The sequence below is a fragment of the Pleurodeles waltl genome, chromosome 2_2, assembly GCF_031143425.1.
Source record: "Pleurodeles waltl isolate 20211129_DDA chromosome 2_2, aPleWal1.hap1.20221129, whole genome shotgun sequence".
Classification (NCBI taxonomy): Eukaryota; Metazoa; Chordata; class Amphibia; order Caudata; family Salamandridae; genus Pleurodeles; species Pleurodeles waltl.
Genome location: NC_090439.1, coordinates 863348540 through 863371924, shown reverse-complemented (window position 1 = coordinate 863371924; position 23385 = coordinate 863348540). Strand labels below are relative to the sequence as shown.

Sequence of the window (23385 nt, the reverse complement as noted above, 5' to 3'; positions counted from 1 at the left end):
CTAGAAGTCATTGGGAAGTTCTCGTGTTGATAAAAGCGTTTCCCAAACTGTGGGTCACGACACACTAGTGGCAATTACATAAAGATGTGTTCAAGGTATGTGTTTGTCTTCTCATATTCGTCCGCTTCAATGACAGAGGTCTTCTTACAAGTCGCTCCTTATTATTTTAACTGAGGATTGTTGTTTAATTTTCTTTCTCTGACTGCAAAGTGAGAGGAATTTTTAACCCAATCTTACAATGTCTTTTTTTTGTAACACACAACAAGAAGTCAAATACCTGTAAATGAACAGTGTGCATTCAGCAGTTAGGAAAGCAAACGTGATGTCTTTTTTTGTAATTCCAAAGTGTGCTGGAAACAGAGATTTTAATAGGCTCAAAACAAACAAAGCCACTTTAATTGGGGATGACCAAATTTAGAAATATTCAATGAAACCCCATTCCACGCATTATCATTTAAGTGCTCCCTTGCTATATTCTTCATAAGGAAAGCTGTATGTCTGTGCAGTTAGTGGCCATTTCAATGGAAATGTGCTATCTGTAAATGACAATGCACTACCACCGCCTCAGTTACATTCAAAATCACTCCTCCTCATGTCCATTAAAGGTAGGTGGGTCACGTAAATTTGTTCTAAAAAGTGGGTTTGGTTCAAAAAGGTGGGGAACCACTGGTCTTAAATGTTCTATTCTTGGGGAAACATTTTTTGATGTAATTATACATGTGCAAGGGAAATAACCGCAGTCACTTGAAGTGAAAGCATCAGCGGACAGAGTGGGCAGGTCTGTTGATTTATCCTTTGTGCTGTGGTGGGAGGGAGCATAATTTGAGTGACACTCATCGGAAAAATAGTGAAAGAGTTTTGACTGGGAGCCCCTATATAAGTTTATTTTTGAGAAACATGAGGCTGACAAGACAGAAGTGACTTTAGGCCAGACCTAAATAGAATAGAAGGAGAAGATCCTTAATGATGACGTATATCAAGGAAAAGAGGAGGATGAGGTGGATTCATCTACAAACTCACAATTTATATTCTCCTGGACAGACAGCAAGTATGAAAACTACTTTTGCAGTTGTCAAGACCCAAGTCATTCAATGCTGTAGTGAGATTGGGCAATGTACAGTCTTGGTGTAATAATACGGTTTATTATGTTATATCTAGTTGTAGGGTGTGCAGATCACTAGATAGGGTACGTTGTTGTCTGCTTGACATCAACTGATGCTATGATGTTAGCAAAGTTGGAAACAGGCTTTAAGTTTTTTTGTTTTGTTTTTTAACTCCGATCTGGCCTTGCCAACAGCTTTTTGGCTTTGCAAATGCTCGTTTTATGTTGTCAGTCTTTTCAATGGCTAAAGGAAGTAAGCTCACACTCTACTCCATCACGCTGCAAAAACAGATCACTACCACAGTTAACCTTAAGCAGCTTTTTCCAAAGAGCTAAACTCTAGTCTGCATAAGGCAGTTTTAGGGGATCTTATTAATATTTGTTAATGCTGAATATGTTTATAAGGCGCAGCAACTTGTCCCGTAGGGGTACCAGGGTGCTAGAAACTTTACAAAACCCGACCCTTAGTGCATGATAGGAGCGTTTTAAGGACTTTCCAAAGTCCCATGTGATTTGAGGTTGGTCTAATCTCAAGGGGCAGACAGTTTCAGACCATCCAAGAAAACCTGGCAGTGGGAAGGACAGATAATGATGCACAAGATCTTACAGAAGATGCCCTATTCTAACGGAGTCTGTTATACATATGCTGCTTGCTACCATATTGGAAGGATGCCAGTCTTGCAGACTGCAGTTCTCAATTGCTGACGCTCTTACCAGGTCTGCCTTAGGTACCTAAGGTATAAACACCAATGCACTTGGGCTTCTTGTGAGATTCAGTTTCTGTATTGCAACTGAAGAATCAGCTAACCAGGCACTATAATGACCAATGTATTTTTATCCCAACTCAACCAATTCGCCCTTTTCTGTGTATTTTCCCTGTAAAGGTATACTGTTTACATTTTAGATTGTCCTGGCATATTGAGGGGACATCTGATCACGATACCTTCAGCCCTCAGCCAATGCCTTTCCTGTTGCTTCCAACTTTCCTTAGTCTTATTTTGTCTCATTCATTCTTTAGGTGTTTAACTCTTACTTTCTTAAACTTTCCTGAAGCACTTTCAATGGATACAAAACCATTATCCAATCAAAAGTCAGACCAGGAACCATTCGGACTATTTGCTCCCTATAAAGGGATTATGACCCCGCCTACTGCCATGGTTTTCGTGGCAAATCTACTGCCACGAAAACCATGGCGGTAGGCACTATCAGTGCCAGGGAACTCCTTCCCTGGTACTGATGGAGGTCTCCCCTGCCACTCCACCGAGTCCTCTACCTCCCTCTCCCTCACCTAGCCCACCCGACATCCACACACTCACATGTGCACACATACTCATACACACACGCATACCCACATCCACGCACGCACACATACCCGTAACACACACTAACATACATTATAGCACACACGCATTCACAACACAACATACACGTACACTCTTATTTATTCATTCATGCACGCATTCCACGCGATCCCCCCTCACGCGATCCCCCCCCTCACACAACAGCCCCACACACGCACACAACACCCTCCACCCCCCTCTCCTGTCGGAGAATCAGACTTACCTGCTTGCAGGAGGTCCTCTGGCAGGAGACGGGACGAGGCGCTGCTGCCAGCAGCAGCATCTGCCAGCAAAACACCGCCATGCCGTATCATGGCTCATGATACGGTAGGAGGTGTTTTGCTGGTGTGGAACCCCAGTTTAGTTAAAATTTGGAGGCAGAGTTTGGTGGCTACTGCTGCACAAGTTCCTCACTGTCCTTTAGAACAGCTCATCCAACCCAACAGGATCCTGCCATGCTCCTCAACCAAACACTGCATTTCTCTTATTGGGGCAAGGATATCATCCAGCATCCCTGTGTGCAATTCAGTGTACTGTGGCCTGCACGCAAAGACGATTACAAACGTCCATATTACAGCAAAATAAAGCAAACCCAGCCCTTCTGAAGCTATCTTGGGTCCCAGTAAAGAAGGACTGTGTTTATGATCCTTCACCCTCAGAGCACGAGAGAAAGGACTCTGTGTAACTTACTCCACAAATTAACCAAGAGCAAACGCCTCACCTTTTGGTTACAAAAAACATTAAGCAAAAGTTCTGAAGAACCTATTGTATTATACTTGGACCAGTACTCTGGAATACCGTCCCTTCTGAAGCTGCTGCCACAAAAGATCACCTCGTAATTTAAGGGAAACTGAAAACGCTTCAACTTATAAGTATCTGACGACGAAAATGCCAGATTCTACTCATCTCTTGTGCACTACATCTGTCACTTAGGGAAAGAAGCACTACATAATAAACTGCGTACATTACAAACCCATGTCATGTATAGTTAAGGTTCACCATTTAACTGAGCAACTGTGTACTATGGCATCTTCACTATGTTACTCACAGCATTCTAGGTAACTCTGTTCTTGCTCATTTGCAGTATCCCTGCAGGCTGGTGCAAATGGTCTTTCTTGCATCCTTGCCTCTTCAGGAGTTGGCCGTAGACAACCAGTGATGACTTCATGCTTGTCACAATGTCATATCCAGGCAGTTTGTGCTTATGTTCTCAGAAGTAAGGCCCACTTTGCCTGCGTTTGACAGTGAACTTTGTGCAACAAACCTGTAGTAAAACACTTTGTTTGCTGACAGAGCTGGTGCTTGTGAAGCAATGGAAGGGTGGAACTATCCCTTTTCCTTCAAGAACAACTTTATTTGGTCATGCTGACATCTGCAGACTTCCGAAGCAGCTTATGAGGGAAGCGGAGTGCAGCAGTCTGCTAACTAGTGGCCGTGTACCTACTTCATTAAGCCCCAGTGAGTAGGGGCGTCATGCATAGTCGTGCCCTGCCACAGTGGTGGCAGTAGGTTGTTCTATGTTCACATAGAGAAATTATGCAACCAAGACATAACCCCATTCAACAGTTGATTTGCAGCACGTCATCTATCAAATACTGAAAGATTTTGCAATGACTAAGTGTCTGATGTCCTGAGGGTCTGCTCACTTAAATAAATAAAATAGCAATCCAGACCATTCCTTTCCATTACTGTATTAAGCCCTGAAGTATAAAGGAACTACTCCTTTGCAGATCTTGGCTTCTTACTAAATCAAGAAGAAACACTAGGGCCAACTGGCCGAAAAGCGGCAATGAGAGAACTTGTTTATAATCCAAGCAACATTGTGATCATGTAACTCAGAGTAACTAGCAAAGCTGCTGCACCCAAAACTAAGATGTACCAAGGTTTATGCAATGGGAACCAAGTATTGTTAAAGCTTTATACTGCATGGTAACAGTGGTGAATATTTCAATATTTGTTTATGCTTTGGTAAATATACTTATTATATTCATGCATTCTATACAATGCAGTGTTTTTGTCAGTGTTCTGCAAACAGGAGCCATGCGAAAAGAAAACCCACATTAATTTATTGGCAGGCAGCCACCTTTAGTTGCAGACACTTTTGCTCCTAAAATAACACATGTACTTTCATTAGCTCTGGTGTTAGCCAAGACCTATTGATTTTTACTAAAACTGTATGTATAACATAGTTACTTATATATGATTTTATCCAGCCCTCATCATCCTGTTATTGTGTCATTCACAATTTTCTTCTACTGACTGCAGCATACAGCATAGGGCAGTGGAACAGCCAACTTCAGCCATTGGCTAAATTGCGTGTGAGTGACAGCAGTCTGCCCTTTCACAAGAAGCACCTCCACACAAAGTAAGTTACTTCAGTGCCAGTGACCAATATGGATATATGTGCTTTTGGAGATAGAAATTAGTTTTGCTTTTACACGTTTTTTTTTATTTTGAAATGGCAAAGACCCAGCTAGCTGTCCAACAAAAAAATTGCAAGGTTCATTACAAAACAAAATAAACACAGACAAAATCAAAAAGTTGGCAGCCAGCACCAGGCCTATTTTCTTTGCCAATGCTAATTTCATTTGCAACTGTGTATCATGTCACCAAGTCCTTTCTGAGAAGGGAGCACAGACTTCCTCCAAACCTTAACTTCTTAAAAAATGCGGCACCAATTTTTATTTTTTATTTTACAAAAACAGAATTTCACACACTAGTATCTACAGAAATTTACATTGAAGTTTTCAACTGCTGTCAAGCTGCAGGGAGAAAGCCCCACCAAGTTGAGATTTTGCTTGAATGGAAACTGGGAACACATGCCTTTCTATGAAAGACTTGAGCAGGAGGTCTCCGGTCCTATAGTCTCATAAAAATAACTACAACTGATTATATCATTAATTCTCTGAAACACATACAAGTGCACTGTCTTACCTGAGCCTGACCCAGAATAATCGTCGTCGTCAATGGGATAAGCTCCTGAGCTGACAATGTACAGGTCTTTATCTGACGTCGTATCCACACTCTAGAAGATCAAAAAGAAACCCAATTGAGTATCAGCTGTCACAGAAGACAGGAATGTACATGCGCACGGATCAAAAATCCATACAGCTCTCAATCAATTAAAACATTATTCAATTTACATAAAACCATAAAAGGACAAGTACAGCACAATTTTACAAAACGATGAAAATATAGAACAACAAAATATGATGGGCTTTTACAGTGAGAACTCGTTATTATTAAATCAGAACCAGTTCTACAATCATTGTGCATCTAATATGAAATCGAAAAAAGAATTCAGAGCAATAGCAATCCGACAGTACTCTCGGCAATTAAAAATCAATATACTTATACAGATCGGACTCAAGGTACACAAATAAAAGCATTGCTGTACAATCAATTAAAACAATAAGGAGTTCCTGTGCTGGAACACATGCTTTAAAAAGGTGGCCACACCTACACAGACCTCCCGTGTGGGAAGCAACTGCAAGGTATAAAAGTGCAGGGATATGGTAAGAATGTAAATTTCCACTTGAGAGTTGGATTAAAAACGTTCTTGTGTAGTTGCTGTGGAACTTGCAAAAAAAAAAAAAAAAAAAAAAAAACACAATGTGCGCCTGAGTTTGCAATGAGTGCTCGTAAAAAGGGCCAAACCAGGATCCTTTTTGGGTCAAACTGGCCTAACGGAAAGGAAAGCTGGCCTATCTGGACCAACTTAAATCTGGTTAAAAGGATCATGTACCCGATTTCAAAGGAGTCAGATAAGGCTCTCGCTCAGAGGATGTATATACCTGCAAGTTCTCTCGGTTGGCGGGGTTCCTCAGCTCAGACAACTGTTTCCGTTCTGCCAAGGTCACAAACCATGGATTTTACTCAACTCCTATCCTTTGTGGTGATTTTGGCAAGCAATACAAAACGCTGGGCCCCCCCGTTTATTGTTCATATCTTTGATGTACCAGAGCCAGGGAATATGAAGGCCCCTTATCATATACAAGACAGTCAATGATTCTTAAAGATCTTACCCATGCGCTTAGTTGATAGTATTTAAACCTAGGCAATGAACAGTGGCTAGAGACAAAAGTTCCCCAAAGGTTTCACCGCCCCATCCTGTAATACTTGTCCCCATTCCATGATACCTGCCTCCTTCAAGGGGCGAACTAAGGCGTCTTTCAAACATTCAGGGGGAGTCCCAAATGGGAGCATGGGTGCTATAATATGATAAATCAGTGATTTTCCTTATTCTAGCCCACAAAAAAGCTGCTGCTTTTAGTAGTTTCAGCCTTACTTTTTTTATAGAACCTTGGGTGGCCAAATTTATACAAGAAATTCCGCTCCCCTATCCCTTCGCTCCGCAACATAGCCTTCTTCTTAGGGGGGACCTCCTCTGCTAATAATAGATCTTTGACATTCTTTAACTGGAATACCCATACATATAACTGAATATCCGGAGGGCAATCCCTCCCTTATTATACCCTCTACAAAGCTTCTTCCTGGCAATCCTGATTCCCTTATAAGCCCAAATAAAACTATCAATCTTCGATTGTATATCCTGTATTCTTTTCTCCGCAAATTCCAGCGGGATCATATTAAAAAGAAAGGTGAGCTTCGGGAGAATAAACATTTTTACTAAATTCGCTCTCCCGTATAGAGTCAAAGGAAGATGTACCCAACTTAATTACAGTTTATCTATCTGATGGGTCAAAAGTTTCAAATTTACCAATGACATTTTCTCCAAATCCTGTGATATCTTAACTCCAAGATACTTTATCTCCTCTTTTATTAACTTATGACAAATATTCATGTTCCATGTCATGATCTCCGTCTTTGACTCAGACTAATGAGTTAGTGGAGTTGCTACATAAGAATCAGCCATGTAAGAAAGAAGATGCTGTTTATTATAGAATATTCTTGGAGTGTTTGGATAGCTCAGGTGACGAACAGCATTTTCCGGGCTCTCTATGGGAGGGGGTGGTGAGTAAAGAGGAGACTAATACACTATGGGCAGGTTCCTGGCAGCGTCTTTATAGAGTGGTCAAGGCTGCTGCTCTTAGAAAGATTTGTTTTGCATAGAGCATGTTGTACCCCAAAGAAGCAAAATAAAATTAATAAAAACGCCTGGGCAGCTTGTAAAAAGTGTGGGGTAGTGGGGGCAGACGATGTTCATATGCTGGTGTTATGCTCTCGGATTTCAGAGTTCTGGGGGGATGTGTTTGAGACTATCTTCTGTGAACCAGGTTTAATTGGTCGCCTCCCTAGCCCTAGTTTTATTTGGTGACACCTTAGAACCGATAAATCTTTCAAGTGCTCATAGGAACCTGTTATTTTACTTAATACTTCTGGCAAGGCATTGGATTTCTTATACTCCCCCAAGTTGTTGGGAATGGGTGGATGCTGTAATGAAAATCTGTCAATTAGATCTTTGCAGAACTGGATCTAAGGCTGTTAAAGAATTACAGCAATCTTGGGTGAATAGGTTTTTTCCAAGAACTAGTTCTTGAGCAAATTGTCCTATGATTATTTTTTTTGCAAGGAGAGGGTGGCATACAATCATTCTCACCTCCCCCTTGTTATGAGTCTTCTGGATGAGACTGACCTTTTGCCTGATCCATAGGGGATTAGAGCATATATCGGGTCTAGCCGTAATAGAAGTACTACATGAAATAGGAGGACAAAAAAAAAAAAGACAGTCAATGATTATTTCACTGTTCAATGAGGACTCTGGAGTTGCACCAGAGAGACCACAATGACATGAAAGGGGCCAAAAATGGAGTCAACAACATACGTAAACAGAGTTCCTCATGAACACAGTAGGTTGGCGAACTCCGACATCCCAGGATATGCCTACATACTCCCTTTTCCTTGTCCTGCAATTGTTTAAAATACTTTTACTCCCATAATCCGGAGCCATGGGTGAGGATGGGTACCCACTTCCTTTTGTATATTTTCAACAAAATATCCACTACGGGCTTGTTAGCGATTTTTGATGCCAAACTAAAGCGAAAGCCTACAGAGTTACAAAACGTAAGACATCTCTGCTGAAGGCATGGACCCCAAGACCCTCAAGAATGTAGGGTGAACTCCAGGTATGGAATATCCTGGAATCTTCAAATGGGCATTCTTTGCAGAGCAGAACAGCAGAATCTCGGTTCCTCGTGCCTCAGGGCATTACAAAAGTTTTGTAGCAAGTTTCGTATTTAACCAAAACGACCCATAAAGAGGACTAAAGTGTCCAAAAATAGCCAAAGGCCATTTGGTGAATGGAACAGCATCATCTGCAGATAAAAGAACAGGGACACTCATGGTCGGGGTGTCCCTGCCCGTGTCAACCAGTGCCGTGTCCAGGCCATTTAAAGTACAAAAGAAATAGAATTGGAGCATGATCGTAGCCCTGCTGGACACCTCGATCCAGGCCAAAACATTCACCATTTGGACTATATGTAACCAAGGAACTAGGATTGAAACTAAGACACCAAGCCAGGGTCAAGTCCCAAAGACATAAGCACTTCCCATAATTTAGATCTGACTACACTATCAAATGTGCAAACCAGATCCATAAAAGCAAGACAAAAAGGCACCCCTTTAGCCAAAGTACATTTAATAATTAGAAGATGCAAGTTGAGACACTGCTCTTGCAGGCCCAGGCCATGTCTAAAGCCAAACTGGCCATTAGAAATGAACAGATTATCAGTGACCTACGAAATCATTCTGTTAAGGATAACCAGGACAATTATTATATCACTCATGAATTCTCAATGCCATGCATTTATACAGTTGTGACTATCACTTCATTCAAATCCTGAGAGAATGCAGCTGAAAAACAAGGGCGTGGCAATAGCAGGCAGTGCCAGAGATTACAGAAATACATGCCCCACATGCAAAATTGAATAATAAAATTAAGCTAGTGCAAGCTTTGAATGCTGGCTAATGACTAAAGGCAATCCAAACACACGGGAAGATATATTAAAGTCAAATGGGCAGAAACAAATTTGAACATAAATAATTCTTAAATTCATGAAAAAATAATGGAGGTGGGCAAGCCTAGAAATTAATAGGGTCTAAGAGCCCTTGCACGAGCCGAGCTCTGAAAATGTTTTCCATGTCAGTCATCCATCAAATAACAGATAAAATATCTAGGAGTCAAATCACAAGGTAAAAAAGTGTATTTCTTTCACACGTGGAAACCCTTAACATTGATACGTCCAGTATGGCAATGCACGGAGATACACGTATTACATTTTTTTCTGCCCCATCCCCACTCGTTTGACCATAAGTGAACTACGAGGGAAGACAGTTGTCACCTGAATCTTGTACGTAGCTTTGATTCTAGTAGATAGTAAAACAGTGTAGTCTCTTAAATCAAACACAATATGTTTTTACACTGCTGATATTTGGAACTCGGGTGTTTGAAGGTACTTTCATTTGCTATAGTGAAGGATAAAGAGGTTCGGTGAAATAAAATATTTGCCTAAAACGACACAACTTGGTTAAACGGGGAAGCTGCGATTAAGGCCGATTTTCTAGCTGCAGTTTGTACAATTGCGCCAATAAATGTGCATCTATATGTCTCTCCTTTTTACCTACAGTGTAAATGTCTCTTGTCTCTCTGTCCATGAAGGTAGAAAAGCGAGTGCGGCATGCGGGAGCCACATGAAAGCTCGGACCGTCATTGGCTCAGCTCGAGGTTTTTTGGAAACCTCGAGTCAAAGCCAGGCTTCAGGCTAGAGCTTTCAGCGGCTCGTCCACCTCTACAGAGTAAGTAAACAAACAGTGTCACACTTGTCATATTATATTTTTAGTTTTCTTCAACGCTTGGAAAGCTACGTAATTGAAATGAGAGAGAGCTCCGCTCTCTTCATGCAGCTCTCTCCTCAGTCTACCTTTGTGTATCTGGATGTCACGATCTCTGCTCTACCAACATGTCTCTCTCTAAACTTCATGTGTGCAGACGTCAAGGTTTTTGTCCCATTCCTTGCCACACATACAGACACATACTTGCCACATTCAGACTACATAAAGGCATGTAGTGCTGGTAATTTTACCACACTGGGGAACAGAAAAGAATCTCTAGTTGGTGGCACAGTGTATGGCTCTGGTGTACTCTCTCTTTTTGGTAGGTGCTCAACCTGAGGCCTGCGCAGATGCCATGCATATGTTATGGTCTGCTGTTTGCTGCTGGTGTTAGACATCAATAGTGGCATGGGGGAATTCAATCCCAGGCATGCAGGAGCAGCCTAGGCCAGCTTAATGTGTGTGGCCTCCATGGTGGTTACAGATGGAAGATGGGGCTACGTGAATAGAAGAGATCCCGCCCTAGCCCATAAAACAAACCTTTTATCCAAGCAAGCAGGTGGGCTTCCAGACACTTGGAATGGGCATTTGCCATGCAAGGTGAGCCTGCTAAAATCTTTGTGCATCCTGCTAACATGTTTCAAAGCCATAACGCTACCCTAGTCCTGAAACTATTTAAGAACCAAGGCTGCTCCTAAGTACAAAAAAACAAAATAAAGTGAGTGTGTATAGGAATGAAAATGTCACTTACCCAGTGTACATCTGTTCGTGGCATCAGTCGCTGAAGATTCACATGTTGTGCATAGCCCGCCATCTGGTGTTGGGTCGGAGTGTTACAAGTTGTTTTTCTTCGAAGAAGTCTTTCGAGTCACGGGACCGAGGGACTCCTCCTCTTTGTCTCCATTGCTCATGGGCGTCGACTCCATCTTCGATTGTTTTCCCCGCAGAGGGTGAGGTAGGAGTTGTTTGTTAGTAATAGTGCCCATGCAATGGAGTGAATAAGTATGTACCTAACTAAGATTTAATATATTTACAAATGTACAAAGTTGAAGCTAACTTCCAAACGGCTACAGGCTCCCGGGGAGGTGGGTGGGCACATGTGAATCTTCAGCGACTGATGCCACGAACAGATGTACACTGGGTAAGTGACATTTTCAGTTCGATGGCATCTGTCGCTGTAGATACACATGTTGTGCATAGACTAGTAAGCAGTTATCTCCCCAAAAGCGGTGGCTCAGCCTGTAGGAGTGGAAGTAGTCTGAAATAAGGTTCTTAGTACGGCTTGACCTACTGTGGCTTGTTGTGCTGATAGCACGTCTACACAGTAGTGCTTGGTAAATGTGTGAGGCGTAGACCATGTGGCTGCCTTACATATTTCGTGCATTGGAATATTCCCTAGGAAGGCCATGGTAGCGCCTTTCTTTCTGGTTGAGTGTGCCCTTGGTGTAATGGGCAGTTGTCTTTTTGCTTTAAGGTAGCAGATTTGGATGCACTTAACTATCCATCTGGCTATACCCTGTTTCGAGATTGGGTTTCCTGCGTGAGGTTTTTGAAATGCAATAAACAGTTGTTTAGTTTTCCTGATGTTTTTAGTTCTGTCGATGTAGTACATTAGTGCTCTTTTGACGTCTAATGTATGTAGTGCCCTTTCAGCTATGGAATCTGGCTGTGGGAAGAACACTGGTAGCTCTACCGTTTGATTTAGGTGGAACGGTGAAATAACCTTTGGCAAAAATTTAGGATTGGTCCTTAGGACTACTTTATTTTTGTGTAGTTGGATAAAAGGTTCTTGTATTGTAAACGCCTGAATTTCACTTACTCTTCTTAGAGATGTGATGGCGATGAGAAATGCAACTTTCCAGGTTAGGAATTGTATTTCGCAAGAGTGCATAGGTTCAAAGGGTGGACCCATGAGTTTGGTTAAGACGATGTTAAGGTTCCATGAAGGAACGGGTGGTGTCCTTGGTGGTATAATTCTTTTGAGGCCTTCCATAAATGCTTTAATGACAGGTATCCTAAATAGTGAAGTTGAATGGGTAATCTGCAGGTATGCAGATATTGCTGCTAGGTGTATCTTAATGGAAGAGAAGGCCAGGTTCGTTTTTTGTAAGTGTAGTAAGTAACCCACTACATCTTTTGGAGATGCGTGTAATGGTTGAATTTGATTATGATGGCAATAGCAAAAAATCTTTTCCATTTGCTTGCATAGCAGTGTCTAGTGGATGGTCTTCTGGCTTGCTTTATGACTTCCATACATTCTTGTGTGAGGTTTAAGTGTCCGAATTCTAGGATTTCAGGAGCCAGATTGCTAGATTCAGCGATGCTGGGTTTGGATGCCTGATCTGTTGGTTGTGTTGCGTTAACAGATCTGGCCAGTTGGGCAACTTGACGTGGGGTACTACTGATAGGTCTAGCAGTGTTGTGTACCATGGTTGCCTTGCCCACGTTGGTGCTATCAGTATGAGTTTGAGTTTGTTTTGACTCAATTTGTTTACTAGATATGGAAGTAGAGGGAGAGGGGGAAAAGCGTACGCAAATATCCCTGACCAGTTCATCCATAGGGCATTGCCTTGAGACTGCCTGTGTGGGTATCTGGATGCGAAGTTTTGGCATTTTGCGTTCTCCTTCGTTGCAAATAAGTCTATTTGAGGTGTTCCCCAACGTTTGAAGTAAGTGTTTAGAATATGGGGGTGAATTTCCCACTCGTGGACCTGTTGGTAATCTCGAGAGAAATTGTCTGCAAGTTGATTCTGGATCCCTGGAATAAACTGTGCTATTAGGCAAATGTGGTTGTGAATTGCCCATTGCCCATTGCCATATTTTTTGTGCCAGCAGGCACAGCTGTGTCGAGTGTGTCCCCCCCTGTTTGTTTAGATAATACATTGTTGTCATGTTGTCTGTTTTGACAAGAATGTATTTGTGAGTTATGAGTGGTTGAAATGCTTTTAATGCTTGGAAAACTGCTAGTAGTTCGAGGTTATTTATATGCAGCTTTCTTTGATGTACGTCCCATTGTCCTTGTATGCTGTGGTGATTGAGGTGTGCTCCCCACCCTGTCATGGAAGCATCTGTTGTTATCACGTATTGTGGCACTGGGTCTTGGAAAGGCCGCCCTTTGTTTAAATTTATGTTGTTCCACCATAGAAGCGAGAGGTATGTTAGGCGGTCTATCAACACCAGATCTAGAAGCTGACCCTGTGCTTGAGACCATTGTGATGGTAGGCACTGTTGTAAGGGCCGCATGTGCAACCTTGCGTGTGGGACAATGGCTATGCATGAGGACATCATGCCTAGTAGTTGTAATATCATCTTCGCTTGTATTTTTTGTGTTGGATACATGCGTTGTATAATCTTTTGGAAATTTTGAACCCTTTGTGGACTTGGAGTGGCTATTCCCTTTGTTGTATCTATTGTGGCACCTAGGTATTGTTGTACCTTGCACGGCAGAATGTGTGATTTTGCATAGTTGATGGTGAAACCGAGTTTGTAGAGGGTTTGCATGACTTGATCTGTGTGGTGCGAGCACCTTGTCAGTGAGTCGGTTTTGATTAGCCAGTCGTCTAGATACGGGAATACGTGTATTTGCTGCCTTCTGATGTGTGCAGCCACTACTGCTAGGCACTTTGTGAAGACTCTTGGTGCAGTTGTTAAACCGAAGGGCAATACTTTGAATTGGTAATGTATTCCCTTGAATACGAACCTTAGGTATTTCCTGTGCGACGGATGTATTGGTATGTGGAAATACACGTCTTTGAGATCTAAGGTTGTCATGTAGTCCTGTTGCTTTAGCAATGGTAACACTTCTTGTAGCGTGACCATGTGAAAGTGTTCTGATTTGATGTAGGTGTTTAGTGTTCTGAGGTCTAGGATTGGTCTCAGTGTTTTGTCCTTTTTTGGTATTAGGAAGTACAGGGAATAAACTCCTGTGTTTATTTGTGTCTTTGGTACTAGTTCTATTGCGTTCTTTTGCAATAATGCTTGAACTTCTATTTCCAGAAGGTCTGAATGTTGTTTTGATAAATTCTGTGCTTTTGGTGGTATGTTTGGAGGGATTTGCAGAAATTCTATGCAATAACCATGTTGGATAATTGCTAAGACCCAAGTGTCTGTAGTTATTTCCTCCCATGCTTGGTAATACTGACCTATTCTTCCCCCCACTGGTGTTGTGTGGAGGGGATGAGTGACATGTGAGTCACTGTTTGGTTGTAGGGGTTTTGGGGCTTGGAAATTTTCCCCTATTCCTAGGGAATTGTCCTCTGTATTGGCCCCGAAAGCCTCCCCTTTGGTATTGTCCCTGGTAGCTGGACGGTGTGGCCTGTGAGGTGCTGGCTTGTGTGGCTTGACCCCAAAACCCCCCTCTAAAGGATGTTTTGCGGAAGGCGCTGTAAGTGCCTCTGCTCTGCGGGGAGTAGAGTGCGCCCATGGCTTTAGCAGTGTCAGTGTCCTTTTTGAGTTTTTCAATCGCCGTGTCCACTTCTGGTCCGAACAGTTGTTTCTTATTGAATGGCATATTGAGCACTGCCTGCTGAATCTCTGGTTTAAAACCAGACGTTCGTAGCCATGCGTGCCTTCTGATAGTCACAGATGTGTTAATTGTTCTTGCAGCTGTGTCCGCTGCATCCATAGAGGAGCGTATCTGATTATTAGATATGTTCTGTCCTTCCTCAACCACCTGTTTCGCCCTCTTTTGTAGCTCTTTGGGTAGATGCTCAATGCGGTGTTGCATCTCGTCCCAATGGGCTCTGTCATAGCGCGCAAGTAGTGCTTGAGAGTTAGCGATGCGCCACTGGTTTGCAGCTTGTACTGCGACTCTCTTTCCGGCTGCATCGAACTTGCGGCTCTCTTTATCTGGGGGCGGTGCATCCCCAGATGTGTGGGAGTTGGCTCTCTTGCGAGCTGCTCCTACTACGACGGAATCTGGTGGCAGCTGTGAGCTGATGAAAACAGGGTCTGTGGGAGGTGCTTTATATTTCTTTTCCACTCTTGGTGTTATTGCTCTACTCTTGACCGGCTCCTTGAAGATTTCCTTTGCGTGCCGAAGCATTCCTGGGAGCATAGGCAGGCTTTGGTAGGAGCTATGGGTGGAGGAGAGGGTGTTGAATAAGAAGTCATCCTCGACTGGTTTCGAGTGTAGGGACACGTTGTGGAACTCTGCTGCTCTAGCCACCACTTGTGAGTATGCTGTGCTATCTTCCGGTGGTGAGGGCTTTGTAGGGTACGCCTCTGGACTGTTGTCCGACACTGGGGCGTCGTATAAGTCCCAAGCGTCTTGGTCCTGATCACCTTGGCTCATGGTGGTGTGAGCCGGGGAATGTGATGGAGTTTGTGCCGGTGAAACGTTAGTTACAGGTGGAGGAGAGGGTGGCGGAGTTACCTTTTGAGAGGGTGGCGGAGTTACCTTTTTCACCATTTTTGTTTGTGGTGCTTGGTCTGATTGAAACTCCAGTCTCCTTTTTCTCCTAATAGGGGGAAGGGTGCTTATTTTCCCTGTTCCTTCCTGTATAAAAATACGTTTCTGAGAGTGGTCCACCTCGGTGGATTGCAACTCTTCCTCAAATCTATGCTTTCGCATCTGAGAGGACAGTGATTGCTCCTCTGAATAGGAACCGGTAGGTGGGTCGGTTGCGGGTTGTTTTTGCACCGAAACCCTGTCTGTACTCTTTTTCGGCTCCGAAGTGACCTTCTTCTTTTTCGGAGTTTAACCCTCTCAGCGTCGATCTTCCTCGGTGCCGCTGTCTCTGCGTCGAGCAGTTTCGGCTCCGATATCTCGGCGTCGATGTTTTTCAACAGCACTTTCTCGGTCCCGAGAAGGCTGTGTGCCGGTGTCTCGACCGGAGTCGGACGATCTCGGCACCATTTCGGCCTCTTTCGGTGCCGATGGTCGGTCACCAAATTTATGGGTCGAGCCATGGCCTGGTGGCAGTGGCGTCCCCTGGGCCTTGTCACTTTTTTTGTGTGCTGGCTTCGACGTCTTACTCACAGTTCTTTGGTCGTCGAATTCTTCGGAGTCCGAATCATTGATCGAGAAGGTTTCTTCTTCCTCTTGTTCCTCGAACTCTCGGTGAGCTGTCGGCGTGGACGTCATCTGCAGTCTTCTGGCTCGACGGTCACGGAGTGTTTTTCGGGACCGGAACGCACGACAGGCCTCGCAAGTCTCTTCACTGTGCTCAGGCGACAGGCACAGGTTACAGACCAAATGTTGGTCTGTATACGGGTATTTGTTGTGGCATTTAGGACAGAAACGGAACGGGGTCCGTTCCATCAGCGTTGTTTTACACGCGGTCGGGCCGACCAGGCCCCGAAGGGGGATCGAAAACTACCCCGAAGGGTACCGGAGCTCTTCACTCTTCGATTTGGTGTCGATTCTAACTAAGCCGATCACGAACGCAACAATACCGACGTAATTTTTCCGATATTTAGCTAACTTTCCGTTCCGAAACCCGGAGCGAAAGGAACACGTCCGAACCCGATGGCGGAAAGAAAACAATCGAAGATGGAGTCGACGCCCATGCGCAATGGAGACAAAGAGGAGGAGTCCCTCGGTCCCGTGACTCGAAAGACTTCTTCGAAGAAAAACAACTTGTAACACTCCGACCCAACACCAGATGGCGGGCTATGCACAACATGTGTATCTACAGCGACAGATGCCATCGAACTGTTACTTTTCTTTAGAAGAGAACAACAGAGAGCAGACTTCACGTTTACGCTTCCCTAGAGCAGTGTACCCTTCAAAAGAGCTGCCGTGTAGTACATTCACATAAAGATACTAAACTGGGTGGGAGGACAGCGGGGGTAACTACGATCATGGGGCATTTGACAATAATATTGCTTGAGAGTGAGTACTGGGTAAGGTCTGCAGCTATGGGGAAAACTTACTGTCATGCAACATGAAAGGAGAAAGGAGGCAAGGCACAGAGACCTGGACACCACTAAGAAAGCGCTTGAGGAAGTCTGAATACAGCCAGGGCTTTGCATCCTTTGGAAGTAAGTTTAACTGTGGAGGAAGAAATTCTGGTAGGCGGGTCCGCCTGATGATAGTCAGAAGAGGACACGTGGGTTTAGCAAGGAAGTGAAGAGGAATCCTCTAGTAGTGAAGGAGGAGGGCGTGAACGGAGTGAGTAGTGAATAACACCAGCATGAGCTGGGAACTGGTATTACATATGGTGCACAGGGTGTCCTATGGGGATGCCTCGCTGCGGCTGTCTGAGGTAGCTTTGTTATGTCTGGGGGTTAGGAGGTCCTAGATTAAGATATTTTGTCCATGGCGCGTGTCGTTGTAAATAGATTGTGATATGGCCCACTGCTGCCATTAAAAGACAGTATCGCCACTTTAAAGAGAATGTTTCAGAGACCCGGTGCTAGGATAAAGTGTACAGTACTTGTAAGAAGAGAAATCAGTTTTAAAATCAAGAACATGCATTCGAATAAACATCTTACGGCTCTCATCCCGTCCTTTCAAAACACGGGCATGACCAATTTAAAGTGAGGAAATTATGTTCACCCAAGCAACATAAAATCTGCAAAAAGCAAAAGTAATCATTTCTGAAATAATCTCAATATATATATCTAACATCCAAAATCCTTCCTGTACTTCAAACTTAGCGATGAGAACTTTTTGTTTGATTTTTGAGCATTATTCAAGGATCAGAGGAGTAATTATGCTTTTAAATAAACGTTTCACAACTTCATTCAAACACTATGTTGCAAAAAAGCTGCTTATCGAGGAAATGTTTTACGATTTCCTATCATATGTAAACACTGCACGGATTTTAATTCATTCTTACCAAAAAAACTAATCAGTTTAGAAATATAATATTTCAGGTAAAATTATACATTTGTAAAGGCTGTGAATGAGCAGAAAGCTACAATACAGATAATATTATTTTCACATTGTGACAGCAGCTAATATGAAATTAGCCCCCAGTGGCTTCAAGCCTCTCTGAACCCTAGTTCTAGTAATTTTGAAGAGGTATGTAAACCAGAACAACAAAGGAAACGTCTGGCATTGCACGCCACAGTCAAGCCCTCAACTAACGTGTTATACGATACTAATCATTTCCACTACAACAGGAAAGAGCGACACCCATTAATTACCTTCTCATATACCGTGCAAAGGAGCCCTCACGAGGCTTCCTAGTGCATGTACATCTGCTATAAGAATGCACGTGGAACAACATAGCTTGGGGAAGTAATGTCTGCGGTGGCTGTATTCCATCACACAGGGATCTGAGAAGTCCACATACATTCTGCAATTGTAATATTACGGTTCTCACATCTTTATCCTATGAAGCCTGCAAAGGCTGCCACTACAAAACAGTGGTACCCCCACAAGAGATAGGTAGCTGTGTCAGATGTTTTTGTGAGGACTGGAGGAAAAACATGATGCACCCCTCTGGCTGCTTTTTCTGTTTTTTGCTTCATTCCATAAGTCGCTGTTTCAAAGTATTAAATATACTCAGGAAAGACAGAAAACATGGCATCTTCAGCCATCTAGTGGTATAACCATACAAGATGCTTTAATAATAATTGAGACAGTAGGCTCGATTTCAATAATAAAAAAAAATACCACACAAATATATTTTTCTAAAGGAACACAGGTCTTGGGGCATAATGCCCGCCGCTTCCTCCCCACTCTCAGATACACATGCAATGGGTCAAGGCGTTGCCACTCAAAATGATTCCAAGTTTTACCTGGTGCGAGACGCACCCAAAACCCTATGCTTTTCAGAACACACTTTCCACTTGATGAGAGCAGTTGGAAAATGGGTATGGAAAATGCCCCAGAATCAGGGAACCACGTGTCCAAATGGGCCTGGTAATTCTGTGTTCCGAATTGCTCGGACTCTGGACACAGAAACCTTTTTATGGCCAGAAAGTTGGGTGTGTATATCAGCTAGTCTCAGTAATTCACGACTCTGTATCCATCCTTCAGTTACAGCAATCTCCAAATGAGGCCTCAACTGTTGCATATGCCATCTGCCACTGTCGTGCCTTTCATATACTGTCTTTCATACTTTAGCCCACTTCACACAAAGGTGACATACACAACTGAATAATGAAACCTAACGTAAGATGACATGTACAAGGATATATTTAGCTCCATTAAATAGATAAACGCACCACATGTGCCTATAGCATTAGTATATCAAACACTTTCAAGTCAATGCAACATGTAAACAGGAAACTAGGAAATGGTTCTCGTATCACAAGACTATGTTTTCCCTTGAGTTTTAGATGTCAGTCATAATTCACTTCAAAATACTTTAAAATTTGCCTCATACTTTAGGTTGTTCTTCATAAGCATCTTTTATGTGAGCACTACAATAGTGCAACTCTTTACACAGTCCACCCCGAGCCAATCTAAACCACAAGAATGTATACATAATCCAAAAGTCGAACTGCACGCCTACTTCTTGGGGATCACATCAGACATCTCAAAGTTTTCATATTGGCTTCCATTTCCCTATAGATGACACTTTATGATGCTTCTATGATACACACGTCCTTCTAAGGCAATACTCAGCCTACTGGACGGTGCAGACTACTATGGAGACCATAATGCATGTGATAGCATAAGATCGCTTTTCAACTGCTCATTTTCAGTTTTCTGGCCTGCCTCTTTACCAAAATTGAGTGTTTTGGGTTCAGTCCCTTTATGTGAAATATGGCCCACAGACCAGCATCTTTAATTTTATGCATCTTTTAGGCAAAGAGAAACAACAGTGTCATCCTCTTTTCTCCTGGGTTCTCCATCAGAGTCACATGAGTATGTTTTACCAAGTCCTCATATGTAGGATCTAGGGTGAGTCAGCCACAGACGCAACACCAACCTCATGCTTAAATTTACGCCTTTGTCTCCTACCCAGATATCTGTCCAACTGAATGGAGACAAGGGACCAATACATCTCTACAGAATATTCATTTATGTATTGATAGCTATATGTACAAACCTAGCATGGGAACAACAAAGCACTGTACCAATTGGTAAATGTGGCACGAAAGAAATTGAATGAACGCTGTCAACATTAGGTGGTGCTTTAAACATGTTACTTTACACCACAATGCACAATTACAATACAAATAGCATGCGTCATGTGGACATAATGTTATTTTATCAGTATTACCCAGAACCCAAGTCTCCAAGCCGACAATTTATCCACTAGACCATATTTCGTCTCTAGGAGCAGTTCTCCTTGGGTACTAGCAAGGAATATTCCTGGACCTTGTAGCACTAAACATACACAAGACAACAATCTCCACTGCACTAACTAGGATTAATTTCTGGGTAAGCACACAGATCTATGCAAGCATTAACTAATAGAGGTTTGATGATGTACGATAGTGCATTACTTTATACGTAGTTACATGCACATAAAAGACTGAACAAAGTTATAGAATATTGTTCTTTAGCAACTACTTTGGTCCTCATCCCATGCTCAAGCACCCCCACCGCCATTGTGTGCAGCATCACAGTTCAGATACTTTTTAATGCACATTTGTATGATAAGTGGCACGAGGTTAGTCTGTGACAGAAAGCACTGTGAATATGTAGGTCATTATTTTAAACTTGCGTTACACACATTATAGGATATGCTGCTTACAAAATGGGCAAAAGATTTGTGATAAAAAAAGTGCTTCTAAAATATAGATTTTATTAATACCCAGACTGCATTTGGTGCAATTATTTTTATAACTATCTTTTAAAAACATAACAATTCATAGCTCAAATGGTAGCTCCTGTGCACTGCCACTCAAAAAGAATAATCTGTCTCATCAGGAAACTTGAAATAATTCCATTAGTTAAAGTCAATACCGGCTTCCAATCACCCTTTACCATGTGCAGATTGACCAGTTGCACAAATTTACTTTTCATTCAGGCAAGCAGGCACCCTGGCAAGAAGGGTTATTTAGCTTTCTGTCGCTCCTTTGAATTCACAGCACAGGAAACTCCCTGCCTTACACTTCAGATGAAGCATTTCAACTTTCGTAATAAATTGTCCTAGAATAGTAGTCTTTCCACAAAAAGTAGGGGAAATGTTTTAATTAAAATAAAAGAACACAAAGGCCACTTCAACCACGGAGATAAATCAACAGTAATACGCATTTGCAATGCAACAGGTCTCACATTTGTGAGAGTTCGAGCTACTGGCGCTGTAAATGACATTGTCTTTTACCTAAGTGTTTTGGTTTTGGAGTGTAGTGGGTGTATGCCAGGTGCCACAGCAACCCTCCCAGGCCTGAAGCTGCAGGAGGCAGGACACAACAAGGCCACCTTCTTGGGAGTGGTTTTTCCTCATTCCTACAGACTGGCTGTGATACCCTAGAGATGCAACCCTTTCTGGTGTGTTTACCTAAACTTTTATAGCACCAAACAAGCCACAAAGAGGCACCTTTGTGACATTTAACCTGGCAAATGAGGTGGTCAAAAGAGTTAGGAGCAAAGAAAAGGGGCAGCTATGAATTTCTCTGTGCTTTAAAGGAATGATTCCTCTACATTGGCAATACCAACCTAACTTTTAAAAACTGACTGTATACAAAGAGGATAACAGAAGATGCAGTTTAACTGAACAAGAGGCTTCAAATGTGTTCAGATTAGTGAAAGAGAGCTTCAGTGGTAGATGGACTGACAGACTAGGATCCAGAGATGCGGAATCTGGGACCTTGGAAATACAGAAGGGTTGGTACTCTGTATTCATTTAAAGCACTGCTTTGGGTTAATAGTCTCATGACAGCCCTGAGGACTGGGCTCTGTAGAACAGATGTGTATACCAGAATCTCCTGGGATTTGATGGTGCGTTTTCAGTGCATACGTTTGTGCACTGGCTGATGGTTTTGAAGTGAGAATTAATGTGAAGATTTGGCCTTGCCATCTGGACCACTCAGAGTAAAAGCGGGAAACCTGGGTTTGGAAGACAGAGTATTTTTTCACTTCCACCAGTAGTGCCAAGTGAGGCTCCTACAGGGCTGGTTTACTGGCACTTTTTCGGGCTATGAAATGGGTTCAAATGCATTCTTTTCTTGGGAATCCAAGGTTGGTCCCAGATCCATGCCAGAGTTTCTTCATACCCACATAAGATAAATTACGTAAAAATAATAATTTATATGGGACTTATTTACACAGTGGTTACCCTACAAGCCTGGCATAGATCTTGCCTTCCCAGTCCTTCAATGGACATGCGTGTTCTATAATGACATGCAATAAAGTGTTCTAATAAACATAATGTATATCTATAATATGTATATAGCACATAAGAACTGCAACATAAAAATGGAATAAAAAAAGCTACTGTGCAGTGCACTGCTCCTATGTCCCCTCGTGTTCTATAAATAGGTGACTCACTATCAGGTTGTGAGGCAACAGATGTCTCTCCTCTCTGAGTGAGCAGAATGACGACAGAGGCCCGAAGAAAGCATTTGCAGCAAGTAGAAAAATCCAGTGTTCAAAATATTTGAAAAGAAAGTACTTTAGGCCCATACGAATTTTGAAGTGAAAAGTTACCCAGCCCAATGATGCTATGAAACAGCCATGGCTTTGCAGCCAGAGCTGCATATCTGTTTAAGAATGCAAAGACATGCAACTAGCCAATTATGCCAAACTTCTGTGTACAGAAGCAGACAAAGACTGTCTGACCACAAATCACCAGCTTTATTTTAAATGGCAAGCTAGAATTACAGAAACGAAACAGTAACAAATATTCACAGGGAGGAGGGGGCATTGGGCTGCCACACACCCTGGAGTCATGGCTCCTCCAATAATATTCTACGATTGTGCGTGTGTTTTTTTTCCCTGACACAAGGGGCCACATTCAGTAAGAAAACCTACTGTCTTAAGCTTACTCGTTGATTCTGGAATTATCAAAGAATTTCAGAAGTAATACTCAGAGCCTGCAACTGTCACAACTTTTCGGAAGTACTCACAACCGTAAGCACTACACATATATGAAATTGTTTTCCATGAGCAGTTATCTGAGAAAAAAATTATTAAGACATTTACCTTATCTAACTTTCTTCCTCCCCACCCCCATTTTCCACTGGGAAAATGTTTTTACCGGTGGAGAAGCCAGATCTCCTACAATTGTAGGGATGTTACCTCTCATTCTGTTACTGAGAAATTATTTACTCTTGTCTGTAACAACTGTAAGTCTCTCAAAT

The 23385-nt window shown here is 42.6% G+C and overlaps 1 protein-coding gene across 2 annotated transcripts in view; it reads right to left on the bottom strand.

The window, feature by feature from the left end:
* SDC2 (syndecan 2) overlaps positions 1 to 23385 on the bottom strand; it is a 186974-nt gene that overhangs the window by 12912 nt on the left and 150677 nt on the right. For both annotated transcript variants that reach the window (XM_069220515.1, XM_069220516.1), the window contains exon 2: positions 5377 to 5467. In XM_069220515.1, the coding sequence (XP_069076616.1) occupies positions 5377 to 5467 (91 nt within the window). The remainder of the gene's footprint in view (positions 1 to 5376; positions 5468 to 23385) is intronic.